The 17,055-nt window shown below is 53.6% G+C and overlaps 1 protein-coding gene across 22 annotated transcripts in view; it reads left to right on the forward strand.

Annotated features, from left to right (window-relative positions):
• The window catches only part of SCRIB (scribble planar cell polarity protein), a 140,125-nt gene that overhangs the window by 87,283 nt on the left and 35,787 nt on the right, over positions 1-17,055 (forward strand). For 13 of the 22 annotated variants that reach the window (XM_063175652.1, XM_063175721.1, XM_063175703.1 and 10 more), the window contains 6 exons: positions 1,546-1,734; positions 3,110-3,229; positions 3,439-3,495; positions 7,633-7,689; positions 8,756-8,839; positions 15,874-16,215. In XM_063175652.1, coding sequence (XP_063031722.1) covers positions 1,546-1,734; positions 3,110-3,229; positions 3,439-3,495; positions 7,633-7,689; positions 8,756-8,839; positions 15,874-16,215 — 849 coding nt within the window. The remainder of the gene's footprint in view (positions 1-1,545; positions 1,735-3,109; positions 3,230-3,438; positions 3,496-7,632; positions 7,690-8,755; positions 8,840-15,873; positions 16,216-17,055) is intronic. The other 9 variants (XM_063175788.1, XM_063175796.1, XM_063175806.1 and 6 more) reach the window with 6 other exon arrangements.

Here is a 17,055-nt window from a genome sequence, read left to right on the forward strand (position 1 = left end):
TTCTCTCCTGCCACATTACAGGATTTGGGGTGGAAGGTTCACAGTTTAGCCATGGCACAGAGTTAGTTTACCCCATCTCCCCTCCCTGTTTTTCCCAATACTTGCTGTTTTAGCCTGCAGAGACCCAAAATCCTGAATTTCCCTGTTCTCCCTTGAGCCATGTTCCTCCCCTCAACCTCTCCTACCTGTCCTGTCTGGAGGGGTTTTCCTGCCTCTGCTTTTCCCTGGATATTTGTGGTAACCAGGAGACAAAGTGGTGCTTTTCCTCCTCTTCCTCTTTGCATATCTGATCCCTGCCTCCTTCCTCCTTAGTTTGTCTTCATTTGCATTTCCATTGTGTCTCTCTCCCACCACAAAATGATTTCTCTTTTTGTGATGGGGCAGCTTTTCCTTCTCACCCACCTCTTTGGTTACATGGAACCAAGAAGGCTTCTTCAGAAGGCTTCAAACTGGTTTTATTACAGCATACATGCTTTTTATGCATTCTGTCTATGGGGTACCAGTTGTGGGTTTCTCTGGGCCTGGATTGAAGGCACTTGAGGCAGTAGTTCATGTTTGGACAGCAAATTTCAAATTCACCTTCTTTTACCTCACACAAAAGATTCTTCCGCACCTCCATCAGCCTGTACAGGTTCTTCCTGCTCTGCCCTCTCCATAGTTCTTGAAGATCCTCCCCTGCCTTGCAGCTGCAGGCTGTTATCCCCATTCCCTGTGTGTGCTGTCACCCCTCCCTGTGCCCAGGCTCTCCTGTCCCTCTGAGCTGCTGCAGTGGCCCCTGGTGTAAGAGCCTGAATGAGAGACTCCGGGCAGCTCTCCAAAATGCAGTTTATTGTATACAAAATGCAGTTTATTGTACACAAAATGCAGTTTATTGTATACAAAATTCAGTTTATTGCATACAAAATGCAGTTTATTCCATCCAAGGTGTTAGAGCAGTCCAGGGTTGTGGGTGACAGAGCTGTGCCCACAGCTGTCAGCTCCAGCTGCAGGCAGGCCTGGAGACCCTTTGGTTTAGGTTACATTGCATTATATACTTTTCTTTTGGTTACAATGCATTATATACTTTGCTGAGCACCTTAATACAGTAGAACCAACCTATACCTTAACTATTATCTGCAGCCTATCATAACTACTGTAATTACCATATTCATGTTCCTGTTCTCCAGTCACTAAAAGTTAGTGCATTACAGTTTAAGCTAGAAGTTGTTATTCAATTTTCTTGCAGTAGAAAATTCTGAGACCTTTTTTATACATTGGCAGGCTTGTTTGCCTGTGCTATCTTTCTGCTTTGTAAAAATATCTCCTTGTTTGAGGTGGGTTTATCCTTTGCTCAAAGCCATAAAAACCCCTTCTAACTAACACACCCTTTGCCTTATTGGTTATCCAGTAATACAGGCTCAGCAATTCTTTTCTTCTATATCAAACCTTGCTTCCGTCTCTATTCCTTCATCAGACTCAACATTTAAATATCTTTCTGCTGAGCACACATATCTGTGAGACTTTCCTGTCAAACTTTCCTCGTCCCCAACACCTGGTGTGTTGCAGGTGAGCTCCTCAGGAGCCGCGGCGCGGGACGGGCGGCTGCAGGTGGGGATGAGGATCCTGGAGGTGAACCACCAGAGCCTGCTGGGCATGACGCACACCGAGGCCGTGCAGGTGCTGCGCGCCGTGGGCGACGCGCTGCTGGTGCAGGTGTGCGACGGCTTCGACCCCAGGGCGGCTGCGGCCATCGAGGTGAGGCTGCGGGGCAGGACCGGGGCTGCCAGGGTGCCCACGGGGGTCACAGCGGGGCTGGGTGCCAGCCTGGATCCCAGTGAGGCTGCGGGGCAGGGCTGGGGGCACCAGGGTGCCCACGGGGGTCACAGCGGGGCTGGGTGCCAGCCTGGATCCCAGTGAGGCTGCGGGGCAGGGCCGGGGCTGCCAGGGTGCCCACGGGGGTCACAGCGGGGCTGGGTGCCAGCCTGGATCCCAGTGAGGCTGCGGGGCAGGGCCGGGGGCACCAGGGTGCCCACGGGGGTCACAGCGGGGCTGGGTGCCAGCCTGGATCCCAGTGAGGCTGCGGGGCAGGGCTGGGGGCACCAGGGTGCCCACGGGGGTCACAGCGGGGCTGGGTGCCAGCCTGGATCCCAGTGAGGCTGCGGGGCAGGGCCGGGGCTGCCAGGGTGCCCACGGGGGTCACAGTGGGGCTGGGTGCCAGCCTGGATCCCAGTGAGGCTGCGGGGCAGGGCTGGGGGCACCAGGGTGCCCACGGGGGTCACAGCGGGGCTGGGTGCCAGCCTGGATCCCAGTGAGGCTGCGGGGCAGGGCTGGGGCTGCCAGGGTGCCCACGGGGGTCACAGCGAGGCTGGGTGCCAGCTACAGCAGCATGGGTGCCAGCTGTATCAGGGTGGATCCCAGTGAGGCTGGGTGCCAGCCTGGATCCCAGTGAGGCTGCGGGGCAGGGCTGGGGGCACCAGGGTGCCCACGGGGGTCACAGCAGGGCTGGGTGCCAGCCTGGATCCCAGTGAGGCTGTGGGGCATGGCCAGGGCTGCCAGGGTGCTCACGGGGGTCACAGCGGTGCTGGGTGCCAGCTACAGCAGCATGGGTGCCAGCTGTATCAGGGTGGATCCCAGTGAGGCTGGGTGCCAGCTGTGTCAGCACCATGGATCCCAGTGAGGCTGGGTGCCAGCTGTAGAAGTGTGGGGTTTAGATGGGGGATGCTGGTACCTATTTATACTTCCAACCCAAACCAGTCTGGGGTTCTATGGAATAAGGTTTCAGGTTGTTGGAAGAGTTCTGTGTCTGACTTCCTTGGCATTGTCCTGGCACTCTGTGTGTGGGATTCAGCTTAATTAGACCTTGTTTTCCTCAAACAATGACCTAAATGGCAGGGATGGAGCTGGATGCTCTTCAGGTCCCTTCCAACCCAAACCAGTCTGGGGTTCTATGGAATAAGGTTTCAGGTTGTTGGAAGAGTTCTGTGTCTGGCTTGCTTGGCACTCTGTGTGTGGGAGGCTGAGAGTTTCTGGGATGAATTCTGTGGCTCCCACCAGGTGTGGTGACGTGCTGCTTGCTCTGCAGATGTCCCCAGGAATCGTGGGTTGTGATGATGTGCTCTTTGCTCTGCAGATGTCCCCAGGAATCATTGCCAACCCTTTTGCTGCTGGCATCGGGCGCAAGAACAGCCTGGAGAGCATCTCCTCCATCGACCGGGACCTGAGCCCCGAGGAGCTGGAGATCCTGCAGAAGGTGGGTGTGGGAGCACTTTCTGCAAGTATCTGGTGTCTCCCTGGTGCATGCAGCCTGCAGTGTGCTGTGGGCATGGCCTGGGATCAGCAGGGCCCAGCACAAGGATTGGGAACACTCTAGGATGGGACTGTGACCCTTGGTGAGGTTCCAGGTGCTGCAGGTGTGGAGAGAGCATGGGCTGAGCTGGCTCTAACTCTTCTCTCTCCTAGGAGATGGAAATGGTGAGAGAAGCCACTCAGTGGGAGAGAGAAGAAGTGGAGAAAGTGGTGAGAGATCATGTGTGTAGCAGAATGTGTTTGTGGCAGTGGCTCTGCCGAGCCTGTGGGTCCCAAAGAAGGTGTCACAGGCTATCTCTGCTCCACTGTAGTGCCTGGGGAGCTCCAGAGCTCTGCCCCATTGTCATTGCTGTTATGGACCTCTGCCCTGGTGTCAGTGCCATGGGCAGCTCTGGATCTCTGCCCCCTTGGCAGTGCCATGGGCAGCTCTGGATCTCTGCCCCATTGGCAGTGCCATGGAGGGGAGCTCTGGGCATTCCCTCTCTGTGGTGCACTACTCTGTTGCCCTGGCCTCTCTTAGGCTGTGCTGCACCTCCCTGTGCACCTCTCTGGTGATGTTCCTGTGGTCCATCCCTCTCTGGTGATGTTCCTGTGGTCCATCCCTCCCTGGTGACGTTCCTGTGGCATTCACAAAAACCACCCTTGTAACTTGCTGGTACCTCCTGGCCAAGCTGCAGCTTCCAGAACAATGGCCAATGAGCTTGGAAGTCCCAAGTTTAATCATTCACCCTGTGACTGACAGAGGTTTTGTGAGCAAAGATGAGAACACAGCTCTGAGCTGCCCTGAGTGCAGAAGTGATGCTGTTGGTCAGACACAGCTTTGTGCTCCTCAGTTCACATGGCCATTTCTCTGCTTTGCTGTGAGAGTTTTGTCTCTCTGTCTGCTGGCTCAGCCCTGCGCAGAAAGAGAATTTCACAGGACAATTTCACAATAATAGATCAGCAGACTCAAGCCTCTTCAGGATGTAGAGTTTCCAGTCATCCCTCTTAAAACAGTAATTTATCCAGTCAGAGTCACTGGAAGAAGAGGAAAAATGGAATTCTTCAGTGTTGTCAGTAGGGTATCTGCTCTGCTGGCAGAGGTGTGTTTACACTTTGAGGTGTTTTGTCAGGTTCCAGGTTCAGATGCCCCTGAAGTTTCCCTGGGCTCTGTCTGCAGTTCCTGAGCTCGTTCCCATTTGCTGCCCCAGGAGGAGAGAGAGGTTGGCAGCTCCGGGTGCAAGTGGAGTGACCTCACAGAGGGATCCTCAGCCTGGTCCAGTGAGGATGCCTCTCATTGCAGGGGCTGGACAGGATGGCCCTGGAGGGTCTCATCCCACCCAAACCCAAACCATCCTGACTAATTTGGGTAGGAGGGACCTCAGTAATACTCTTGGTTCAGCCCAGAGCAAAGGCAGTTCAGATCAGATTTAGTTTTTTCCTGTAAAATGTCTCATTCCTTGCCTGGGAAGGAGCTCAGTGTGGTTTGATGTGGTTTCAGCACACCTGATTTCTTGGTGTTTCTGTCTGAGCAAAGGATATTCCTGCCAGTTCCAATGTGGGCAGTATATGGATTTGAATATGGATATATGGATTGAAATCCATTTAATATGGATTTGAATATGGATACGTGAATTGAAATCCATTTAATATGGATTTGAATATGGATATGTGGATTGAAATCCATTTAATATGGATTTGAATATGGATATGTGGATTGAAATCCATTTAATATGGATTTGAATATGGATATGTGGATTGAAATATGTTCCAGGAGAGTTCAGGTGATACTGTGGGTCAGTATCAGCATTCCTAACTCCTGTGAATATAGCAGGTATGGCCCCAAATTCTGATGCTGGGGCTGAGCAGGTGCCATTTGTCCAGATTCAAGTACAGAAAGACTTTGCCAAAATTTATATTGAGATTACTTAAAAACATTTGGGTCAAAAAAAAACAAAAAAAAAAACAAAAACACAAAACTAGAGAAACTTTTGTGATTGCTGAAGTAGCCTTGGCCATATCTAATTTTTTTTTAGAAAAAGCTGACGTATTTTGGTGCCCCTTCCCTTGGTGTGCCAGGAGCAGGCAGCAATGGATGCTCCAGGCTCCCTGGGATCCTGAGGCCCCTGAGCAAAGACGTTTTTCTGCTGGGTCTTTTAAACCTTGAACCTGGGATTATGTCTGTAAAACTGGTTTTGGTGATTAAATTTGTCCCAGTGGTGGAGCCAGCACTCCGTGGTGGCTGTTGGAATACTGAAGGAGGTTCCTGTCCCAGTGCCAGATCCCTGTAATTTCTGTCCCCATTTTTGGAGCGTTTTTCTTGCCCTTCAATGTTTCATGTTCATTCTTGCACAAGAGCAATGGAGACCACACGTGTCTGCAGCCCACAGCAAGCTGTGAAATGAGTAACTGGAGGAGTTATGCCTTTGCTGTACTCGTGGTGGAAGTTTTCAAACCCATTCTCTGCTGGCACCTCCTGCCTCCAGTTCTGTGATAATCCAGTTTCTAGAAGTGTCAGTGACTCTGAGTCTCTATGGGCTGATTCCTGCTGCTCCCTCCTGCCTCTGTGCCTGTATTTTATCTGTTGTTTTTTAGTCTTAATTCAGATCCCCCCAGCCATTGTCAGAGGTGGATTTGGAGCAGAATTTGGAGCTACAGCTCCATCTGGGCTGACTGCTGCTCCTGTCACTCCTTAGAATGTGACCTCAGAGAGGAGTCACACCCCACATTAGTGTCACCTGGAGCCCTCACCCTGCAGAGGACTCTTGGCCAAAACAAGCATAACCAGATTAGAATAAACTTTACCTTAAATATCCCTCAATATCCTTTTGGGAGTTGGGATCCTCCAGAGTAAACTTTACCTTGAGCATCCCTCAATATCCTTTTGGGAGCTGTGATCCTCCAGAGTAAACTTTACCTTAAATATCCCTCAATATCCTTTTGGGAGCTGTGATCCTCTAGAGTAAACTTTACCTTAAATATCCCTCAATATCCTTTTGGGAGCTGTGATCCTCCAGAGCTTTAGTGACTTCTCAGGCTGCTTGTCCTTGCTCGGAGCTCACAGGGTGATGTGGAGCAGTGGCAATCCGTAGTGCTTGGAATCTGTTAAAGAACGGGGCCCAGGTGCTCAGCAGAATTTTTGGTTGGTCCCTCTGAGCTGCCTCCCGTCCTCCCAGGGTCAGGAGCTTCTGGACCATCTGGTTCCTGCTTGGGGAGAGCAGCTGGGAGGGCTCCGTGGGCAGGAGAAGGTGCTGCTGTGCTGTGCCCAGAGCTGCCAGGGGACACGTCACAGAAATATCCGTGCCCAGAATCAGTCCTTAGGACAAGCCCTGCCCGTTGCCTTCCTCCTGCAGCCTGAAGCTGTCCCATGGCTGGGGCTTTTGGGATGAGCCACTGGTCACTCCCTCATGGCCCTGCAGTGCTGAGCCAAGGCATTCCTGTCCCTTTGGATGTGTTTGCATCACTGTGTCTGTGGCGCTGTGAGCCAGCAAGGCCTGGATTTGCTTTTCCATTCCCTCCCAGCCTGTCCTGCCTGTGCTCCAGCAAGGTGTCTCTTGCAGCAGTGAGCAAACTCCTCCTCTCCCTTGGTGTGGATTTGCTTTTCCATTCCATTGCTTTTCCATCAAGGTGTCTCTTGCAGGGTAACTGTGTTCACAGGGGTTCTTGGATGAGGGAAGAGACAAGAATGTTGACTCCATGTTTCAGAAAGCTTGATTTATTATTTTATGATATATATTACATTAAAACTATACTAAAATAATAGAAGAAAAGGTTCTCATCAGAAGGCTGGCTAATAATAGAATAGAAAAGAATGATAACAAAAGTTTGTGGCTCGGGCTCTGTGTCCGAGCCAGCTGACTGTGATTGGCCATTAATTAGAAACAACCACATGAGACCAATCACAGATGCACCTGTTGCATTCCACAGCAGCAGATAACCATTGTTTGCATTTTGTTTCTGAGGCCTCCCAGCTTCTCAGGAGGAGAAATCCTGAAAAAAAGATTTTTCATAAAAGTTGTCCGACATTCCAGCAGTGAGCAAACTCCTCCTCTCCCTTGGTGTGCATTTGCTTGGGGATACAGTAGCTCTCTCAGTTCCCCAGGACTGTCCCTCGGAGGATCTTGGGGACACCTGCTCTCCCTCTCCCCTGTGCGCCCAGATGTTCTGTCCCTGTCCTTTCCTCTGTCAGTAACAGCTCCCAGTTCCGGCTCCTCCCTACCCAGTGCCAATGCTGGGTTTCTCTGCCCCTCTCGTGGTGCTGGCACTGTCCCTGTGTCCCCTGAGCAGCCCTGGCCAGCTGTGTGACCTCTGTGCCTCTCTCTCCTCTCTGCCCTGGCCCTGTCTGTCTGTCTGTCCGTGCCACGGAAGGAGCGGATGCGTAGGGAGCGGGAGGCGGCCACGCAGCAGCTTGAGGAGGAAGCAGAGGTGAGCAGCACCTGAGGGGAAGGGCTGAGAGGCCAGGAAAGGGCTGCAGCTAGGCTGTGATGGTGTTCACAGGGGTCCCAGGATGAGGGAAGAGATGAGGATCTGACTCCATGTCTCAGAAGGCTGATTTATTATTTTATTATATATATTACATTAAACTATACTAAAATAATAGAAGAAAAGGTTTTCTCAGAAGGCTGGCTAAGCTAAGAATAGAATCAGAAAGAATGATAACAAAGGTTTGTGTCGCAGGCCCTGTGCCTAAGCCAGCTGACTGTGATTGGCCATTAATTAGAAACAACACAGATGCACCTGTTGCATTCCACAGCAGCAGATAACCATTGTTTACATTTTGTTCCTGAGGCCTCCCAGCTTCTCAGGAGGGAAAATCCTAAGGAAAGGATTTTTCGTGAAAAGATGTCTGTGACACTAGGCTGGAAGGCTGGAGAAATCCCCAAAAAGAGTTTGTTCCCCAGAGCTTGTGTTCTCCACTCCCTCCCATAAGGGGATGTGACTTTGGGGATCAGAGATCAGAACTGAAGAAATGTGTGAGGGATTGAGGAAAATGGGCTGGGTTAGAAACTTTGGCTCTCCTCTTTAGGGTTAGAAGGGCAATATGTGGGAACCAGAATGGAACAAAGTTGTACAGTGAGTGTGAGGTAAGGCTGGGAAAAGGAGCTGTACAGGAATTGCATGCTTGCATTCTTACATGTGCCCAGGTCCATCATTCCAGGTGCTGTTGGAGCAAACAGGCGGGGATGGCATGTTCTCTGCTCCATCAGGAGGTGGAAATGGGGCAGGAGGAGTGCAGGGATCTGAGCAGCAGTGGGTGCCCAGGGGTGCACAGGGACACATTCTCTGTGGGGTTTCTCAAGCCTGGCTCCTACCATGAGTTCACATGGTTGTGCTTTGAACAACTCCAGCTCTTTTTCCAGGCAGTGGGAGCTCTGATGAGTTTGAGATAAGACCTGAGTTATTACCGGGGTGATTCCCTTTTCATTGCTTTTTCTCATTGTTTTAATTGCCTTTGGGCCTGACCTGTTGCTGGTTTTCTCCCCCTCTCCAGAACGTCCCCAGCGAGCCCCTGCGCCTGGACTACAGAACCCTGGCAGCTCTGCCCAGCAGCGGCCTGCAGAGAGGCAACCGTGCTGTGAGTGGGGGTCCTGGGGGGCTCTGGAGGGGGGGTTCCTGCAGGGGAGGTGCTGTGGAGCTGTGATTCCCAACGGGAGAGGGGCTGTGGAGCTGTGATTCCCAATGGGAGTCATTGAGGGGCTGTGGAGCTGTGATTCCCAACAGGAGAGGGGCTGTGGAGCTGTGATTCCCAACAGGAGAGGCACTGAGGGGCTGTGGGTGTGATTCCCAACAGCAGAGGGGCTGTGGAGATGGGATGGGGATCCCAACAGGGCAGGCCGTGGTCCCTCCATCTCCTGCCCTCCTCCTGTGCCGTGCTGTGGGAGGGTGTCACGGTCCATCCTTACGAACGGGGTTTGCGATGGTTCGTGGATTTGATCTCAGAGTGCAAAAAGAACCAACACAGCACAGGGGGTTTGCAGTGATAATCAAAACAATGAATGACCACAGCAAAATGTGGTAGAGGAGTTAAGGGAGAGGAAAAGATAGAGAAAGAGAGAGAAAAGAGAGAGAGAGAGGGATATACCTACCAAATGTAGAGACAAAGTCCTTTGGTCCAGTCCAGTCAAGGATCCATCTGTTATGTTGGGGAGATCTCAAAATCTTTAGCTAACTCAGAGGTTTTTATTATGATAATTCTGTTGAAAATTGTAAGGGGGGAGGGAAACAGATGCCATAAGGAATAGATGTAACAGGTAGTCCACGTTCTCAGCAGTAAGTGAGAGCCATTGTTTATGTGGTCCAATGCTCATACCCGCAGGCAAACATCTCGCTTTGGTCCCCCCACACACCTCCCCGGGTTGGGGGTTTCAATCCCAGTCCTTGGAAGGAGCAGAGGGGCCTTTTCACATGGGGGTTTCATGTCTCAGTCCTCGATGGAGAGGCTCCTTACATCTCCGTCCGTCTGTCACGGTGGTTGTAAAACAGGTGAGGGTCTTCTGTGGCAGACCACGTGAAACTCAGGAGAAGTCCAGCCAGGCCAAGAGGTGGGACAGCTTCCAGAGCTGTTGTTGCAAACGGGGCATGGTGCTCCTTCTTCTTCTCATTGGGCTCAGTGTAGCATCCAGCAAACAACACCTGTGTAAACAATGGCTTAGCACTGTGCTGTCAGGTCTCAGGCACATGAGTTTCTCCTTTGGAGCCAGAGATTTCAGACAGGGGGGTCTTCTCTTCAGTGGTCCCCCAATGACGCTCATGAGGCAGATGAGGGAAAATTCAGACAGACTCTCACAGAGGTGACAGAGGAAAGCTGGGCAGCAGAGCTGTGGGGCCTCAGGCACTGAACCAGGAGCTGCAAAAGGAAGATGGGAATGAGAAAATGAGGAGAGCAAGAGGCAGGCAGCTTTGCCTTCTGGGAAGGGAAGTGGCACAGTTTGAGAAGCTGCAAAAAGCAGAGATGGGAGCAAGGCAGAGAGAACAGCCAGGTGGCAGGGAAGGGGATGTGGGTGAGGAGTGCAGGGATTTGTTGTGGAAGGAAGAGGCTCCAGAGAGCTGCCAAGGAGGGAGAGAAGGATCCTTCCCACACAGTGATGGCAGTGCTGTGTGCACAGCTCAGTTGTGAGTTCATTGTGGGATGGTGTTTAGGAAATGGGAGAGATGAGAGTGCTGAAACTGGAAGTATTACACACAGAAAATGTTTAAGGCCGGGTTGGACCGTGCTTGGAGCCATCCATTCAGTGGAAGTGTCTACCCCTGGTGCTCTGGTGGAAGTGTCCCTGGCCATGGCAGGGGTGGCGCTGGCTGCTCTCAGGGTCCCTTCCAGCCCAGGCTGCCCTGAGGTTCTGTCACAGCCAGGGTTCCCCCAGGCCGCAGGAGAGAGGGGCTGTGGTTGTGTGTCATGGCTGTGGTTCTGGCTGTGGTTGTGTCCTGGCCGAGCCCTGTGGCTCCTGTATCCTGTTGTGGTTGTGACTCCTACCTGGGCATTCCTGTCCTGGGCCCTGCCTGGCAGTCCCTCACTGGTAGTGGCCAGGAGAAATTCCAGGTTTCTCTTCCAAATTCCAGCACAAACTTCACAGATTACAGGTTTACCTCTCTCCTGTGTTGTTTAAAATCTCACCTCTCCATCTTTTCTTTTATCTTTCCTGCATCACACCCATTCTGCTGGGTTTCTGCCTGCTCCTTCACACATCAGCAGTCTTCCTCCTTTCCCCCTGTTGCAGCAAGATCTCCCTTTGCTGTCGTCACCCCATTCTGCATTCCCATTCTGGTGTTTCAGGATCATCTTTTGTCCTTCCTGTCTCCATCTCCTTCCATGCAGACAGCTCTCCTCTCCTGTTCTCTTTACTCTGTTACTCCAGTGACAGCTCTACTTTGTCTCCAGCTCTGCCTCCTTTTCTCCCCACCCTTCCCAGCTTTGATTTTTCTCCCTCTTGCTGTTCACACAGCAGAGCAGCATCAGCAAAAGGATTATTATTAGCACCTCTGAGTGTAACTCAGGAGCTGGAACAGGGGCAGAGTCAGCCCCAGGCAGCATCTGGGGCTGTGCAGCACAGCTCAGGGTGATGCAGAGCAGCTCTGGGTCCATACAGGACAGCCCAGGGTGGTGCAGAGCAGCTCTGGATCCCTGCAGGACAGCCCAGGGTGGTGCAGAGCAGCTCTGGGTCCATACAGGACAGCCCAGGGTGGTGCAGAGAGCTCTGGGGCTGTCTAGGACAGCTCAGGGTGGTGCAGAGCAGCTCTGGGTCCCTGCAGGACAGCTCAGGGTGGTGCAGAGCAGCTCTGGGTCCGTTCAGGACAGCCCAGGGTGGTGCAGAGCAGCTCTGGGTCCGTTCAGGACAGCCCAGGGTGGTGCAGAGCAGCTCTGGGTCCATACAGCACAGCTCAGGGTGGTGCAGAGCAGCTCTGGGTCCGTTCAGGGCAGCTCAGGGTGGTGCAGAGCAGCTCTGGGTCCGTTCAGGACAGCTCAGGGTGGTGCAGAGCAGCTCTGGGTCCATAATGGACAGCCCAGGGTGGTGCAGAGCAGCTCTGGGGCTGTGCCTGGCAGTGGGGTCAGCCTGGGAACGCCAGGCACGGGAATGTGGGGCCGGGCACAGGGCCGTGGGGGTTCTAAAAATGTCCCATTGCAGAGAGGGCCCCGGCCAAGGGGGCCTGTGTGGGCCCAGCTGTCACCAGCCCTGTCTTTGCTCTGATTGGAAAGGGAAATCTGCCTGGTCCTGGGGGCAGGGAGGGGCTGGTGCTCCTTCAGGAGCTGCCCTGTTCTGTTAGGGGGCCCCTGGAGTCTCAGGTAGATGTTTGATAATTGCTGTCCCGAGATGTGCAGGATGTCTCTGCTTCGGCCCACGCGGCTGAAGAACGAGTCTGGACTCTTCACCTTTTGGTCTTGAGGTTGTTTATTAATTCTTATCTATAAAATTTTCTTTCTGCCCAGCCAAGATCTGCTCAGCAGGGCAGCCACAGGCACTCTGACTGCCCCTGAGGTGGTGTTGCCCTTTTTTTATACTACAAACTACATATAACATATTTACACTTAATTCCCAATACCCATCACCTATGTTAGACAGTGCACTTCTATTCTAAATATAACATATTTACCTTAATTCCCAATACCATCACTTGTGTTGGACAGTGCACTTCTATTCTAAATATAACATATTTAACTTAATTCCCAATACCTATCACTTGTGTTGGACAGTGCACTTCTATTCTAAATATAACATATTTATACTTAATTCCCAATACGTATCACCTATGTTAGACAGTGAATTTCTATTCTAAACCAATCCCTAAGTGCCAACATCACAGCAGAAGACAGAGGTAGAGAAGAAGAAGAAGAAAGGCTGGACACACCCAAGTCCCTCCATCTTGTCCCCAAAACCCCTATTCTAAAAAACCCAAAATCTACTTTTTCACCTAGTGATAATTTTATTATTACACTACTTAAACTTCTGTGGCTTTCAGGTCTTCATACAAAGCTGGCAATTTGCTCCAAGGGTCAAAATCAAACCCACAGGTGCTCTGGGCTACGTGCCAGGGTCTCTGAGCCCCCCAGGAGGGGTCCCGGCAGCTCGGGACACCCAGAGGGATGTGCTGAGTTCTGACATCTGGGCAGCCTCCTCCACGTGACTGGTGCTCCTGCCCTGTCCCATCGTGGTTTTCTCCTGTGGAAGGGCAGGCAGGTCAGTGAAGGTTGTCTGTCTCTGGGCAGCCTCCTCCAGGTGACTGGTGCTCCTGCCCTGTTCCTATTGCAGTTTTCTCCTCCTTCCTGTCTCCAGGGCGGTTCTCGCTCAGGTGTTCTCCTCTGAGCAGTACCTGGGTGTCTTTAACTGCTGCACATGTTCCTGTGAGGGATCTGCAGGGTTCCTGTCCTCCCTGTGAGGGATCTGCAGGGAGCTGTTCCTGTTCCCCTGTGCCACACAGGGATCTGCAGGGAGCTGCTCCTGTGCCACATAGGGATGTGCAGGAAGCTGTTCCTGTGCCACACAGGGATCTGCAGGGAGCTGCTCCTGTTCCCCTGTGCCACACAGGGATCTGCAGGGAGCTGTTCCTGTGCCACACAGGGATGTGCAGGGAGCTGCTCCTGTGCTCCCTGTGCCACACAGGGATGTGCAGGGAGCTGTTCCTGTTCCCCTGTGCCTCACAGGGATGTGCAGGGAGCTGCTCCTGTTCCCCTGTGCCACACAGGGATCTGCAGGGAGCTGCTCTTGCTGTGCAGCAGGAGGAGGTGCAGGTCCATCTGTCCCCCATGGAACAGGAGGTGTGGATCTCTCCACTGACCACTGCAGCTGTGGTGGAGTTGGTCAGGAGGCTTCCCCCAGAGCAGCCACCAGGGAAGGCAGCAGTGGTGTCTGTCCTGGATCCATCTGTGCTGCTGCATCTGGGGCCCTTTGTGAGCAGGATTTAACGCAGGCTGATGAGATGCCCTTTCTCTTTGCCCACTCTTACAAACCAAACTGAAAATTCCTGTTGGAAGCAGCATGGGAATGCTGGTTTGGGGGATGCCCTTTGGCCATGCAGTACAGACATCACTTTGATGATCCTGTGGTCCCTTTCAACTCAGAATGTTCTGGGATTCTGGGACTACAATTCCTGCTCTGCTTCTCTCATCCCCCTGTTGTTTATAATCAAAAGAGAAAAAGAAACCCTTGCAACAGTGTTAGAACAGTAAAGTAAAAACCAGACATTTATTGGAAGCTTCCAGGTGTCCCAGTGGGGATGGGGCACACCAGCCCCTGATTTCAACAATTTATTAGGGTTGATTGATTAGGATATTTGTCAGGAACATCAATAGGAGATTCACTTAGCCCAGTTACACACCCCTGGAGAGCAGCTGTGGCTGCCCCTGGGTCCCTGGCAGTGCCCCAGGCCAGGTTGGACGGGCTTGGAGCAGCCTGGTCCAGCAGAAGGTGTCCCTGCCATGGCAGGGGTGGAACAGTCTGAGCTTTCAGGTCCCTTCCCACCCAAACCATCCTGGGATTCTGTGACTCTCTGACATTTCCCTGACAGAAATCAAAGAGCTGCTGCAGTGTGTGTCCTCTGCATTGAACAGGAATGAAAGCCAGGCCCCTGAGGGGCTGATCACAGCAAAACCATCAGAGTCTAGTTTTGCTTCCTGGGCTATGAGGGATGGAGAAGCCTTGGCATGTCTCAATAGCAAGTCACCATGATGAGTTAATTAGCAACCTGTACTTTCTGTTCTGAATCTCTTTCTCTTCAGTTTCTTGCCACTGATTCCTTTTTTTCACTTGTTCACGGGTTTAAGACTGGATTTCTTTCATTCTCATTTCTCTCATTCACATTTCTCCCCTGCCAGGGAGGATGCAGGGTAGCACGTGCCTATTCTGTCTGCGAGCTGGGAAAGCTCCCTGCATTGCCCAAATTCTTGCTCACCCAAAATAGAAACCGTGCCTTGTCTGACAGGAATAGCCCTGGAGAGGCTGGGCAGTGAGGAATCCCTCACCAGGACGTGCTGCAGGAGCTGGAGCTTCCAGGGAGACACAGATCCAGCTGGGCCCAGGAACAAAGCAGGGACTGAGGCTGCCCTCTGACCATCAGGCATGGTGGCACTTGGGGGAAAAGGGGCTAAAAGCAGGGTTTTACACTAAAAATCACACCCAGCAGAGTGTCTTATGGTAGCACTGGTGAGGAAACACGATATGAGGCAGGGCTGTGCCAGCCACAGAGGCTGGGCTGGGGGTTAGGGGAGGGCCTCCCAAATTCCTGAGCCTCCCAGCTGCCATTGTAGTCAGCAGCCCAGCCCTGAGAGCTATTTTGGGGAGCCCTGCCATGACACAGGAGCTGAGGAATCCGCTCTGAGCAGGAGAGGTCTTTGTGCTCCCCGGAGGCACTCGGATGGAAGCTTTGGGCTCTGCTCTCTGCCTGTCCCTGCTGCCCTGAGGAAGGCTCTGCTGTTTGGGGTAACAAACTCTCTTGTGTGGCACTGAGGGGAAGGGCCAGGGCGTCACTGGGGCTGTGGGAATTGAGCCTGACGGAGCTGGGGCTGCCTCAGCCCTGCCATCAGCAAGGGCCGCCCAGAGGGGCTGTGCTTGCTGAGCTCTGGTGTTTGGGGGTGCTGGGAGCCCTGAGGCCCTTAAAGCATGTTCACCTGGGCAGGTGGGGCCCTGTGGCAGCACTGGGGCCCTTAAAGCATGTTCACCTGGGCAGGTGTGGTGGGAGTGACCCTGTGGCAGCACTGGGGTGGCAGCAGAGGCTGGACCATGCGTGGTGGGGCTCAGTGAAGTGGGGATTGAACTGGAGGATCTCAGAGGTGCCTCCCAGCCCAGCTGAATGTTCTGTGGTTGTGTGTGCTGAGGTGAGGGGGGAGCATGTGCTTGTGCAGGTGCTGGAGGTGGGTTTGGCTGGGAGCAGCTGCAGGGAGGTGTGTGAGTGGAGCAGGGCAGCCTGTCAGCCCCCTGGGCTGTGTGTGCCCAGCGGGCTCCTCTCCAGGAGGGACACTGAGGGTCACAGGTTGGTGGCAGAGCTGGAGAGGGTCGGGATGCCGTGCGGGCGTTAGCGCTGGAATTCTCTCCCCTGTCCTTCAGCAGCTGTTCTGTTTTCTCTGTGCTCCTCTTCTCTGTGTTCTCCTCGTTTCTGTGTGACCCTTGTGTTTCCTCTCAGCCTGTTGAGTGCCCCCAGGGCAGCTGCAGCATGGAGGGCGACTGCGCCGTGCTGTGCTCACAGGCCTGGCACGGCCGGGCAGCATCCCCGGAGCCGGCAGCGGGCACAGCCCGGCCCCCCACGCCTCCCCAGCAGCCCCAGGCAGAGCAGCAGGAGCCCGAGGGCTGCCCCCTGCCCCAGGAGCAGCTGCCAGAGACGCCCGAGTGCCTGATCGACTCGCAGCCCATCCCCTTCAGTGAGAACCCCTTTGTGGTGGCCAACCGCAGGGGCAGGGCTGGCCTGGGGGGGCCTCCCCTGGGCTACGGCCGGGGGGGCGTGCTGAAGACCAGCCTGCACTCCAAGGCAAGCAGCGTGTGGTGTGTGGCATGCACTGACACAGCCTGGCCACCGCTCCCTACTAAACCCTGGCACCGGGCAGCACGGCGCCCGCGGGCCGGTCCCTGCCCTGTGTGCCCCCTAATGTGCCACATGAGGAGTCCCCGGGCCGCCAGGCCATGCCCTGGCCGCTAACACACACCCTGGTGCTGGGGTGTGGGCACAGGATGGCATCTGTGACCTCCCTGCTGTGCCCTGGGCTCTGCCTGCCCGGCTGGCAGCACTGGTGGGGATCAGGGCTGGTGCCACAGCCCTCCTCTGCACTGTGGAAACATCTGGAGAACATCTGTAAAACACTGGTGGGGATCAGGACTGGTGCCACAGCCCTCCCTCTGCACTGTGGAAACATCTGGAGAACATCTGTAAAACACTGGTGGGGATCAGGGCTGGTGCCACAGCCCTCCTCTGCACTGTGGAAACATCTGGAGAACATCTGTAAAACACTGGTGGGGATCGGGGCTGTGGAAACATGTGGAAAACATCTGGAAACCACAGCAGATCCGCAGCCCAGGAGCTGCTCCTCCCAAGTGACACCATTCAATAGATCGAGACTTGGGAATTCCAAGGGAGAGCTTTGCTTTCTGTTCTGGGAAATCTGTGTTTGACATTCCTGCTGTTGCACATGGAACCCATGGTGGAGCAGGGACTGGACCCAAAGATAGCACCCTCCAGATGAGCACCACGTTGCTCTCTCCTCCTTCCTTTTAAAGGCTTTTGGGAGGTCTGAAAATCAGAGCAGCCCCACATAAGCAGCCCCATACACAGCCAGCAACAAACCCAGTCCTCAGCTGTAGTGATCTTGGAGGT

The sequence above is a fragment of the Melospiza melodia genome, chromosome 1 (assembly GCF_035770615.1).
Source record: "Melospiza melodia melodia isolate bMelMel2 chromosome 1, bMelMel2.pri, whole genome shotgun sequence".
NCBI lineage: Eukaryota > Metazoa > Chordata > Aves > Passeriformes > Passerellidae > Melospiza > Melospiza melodia.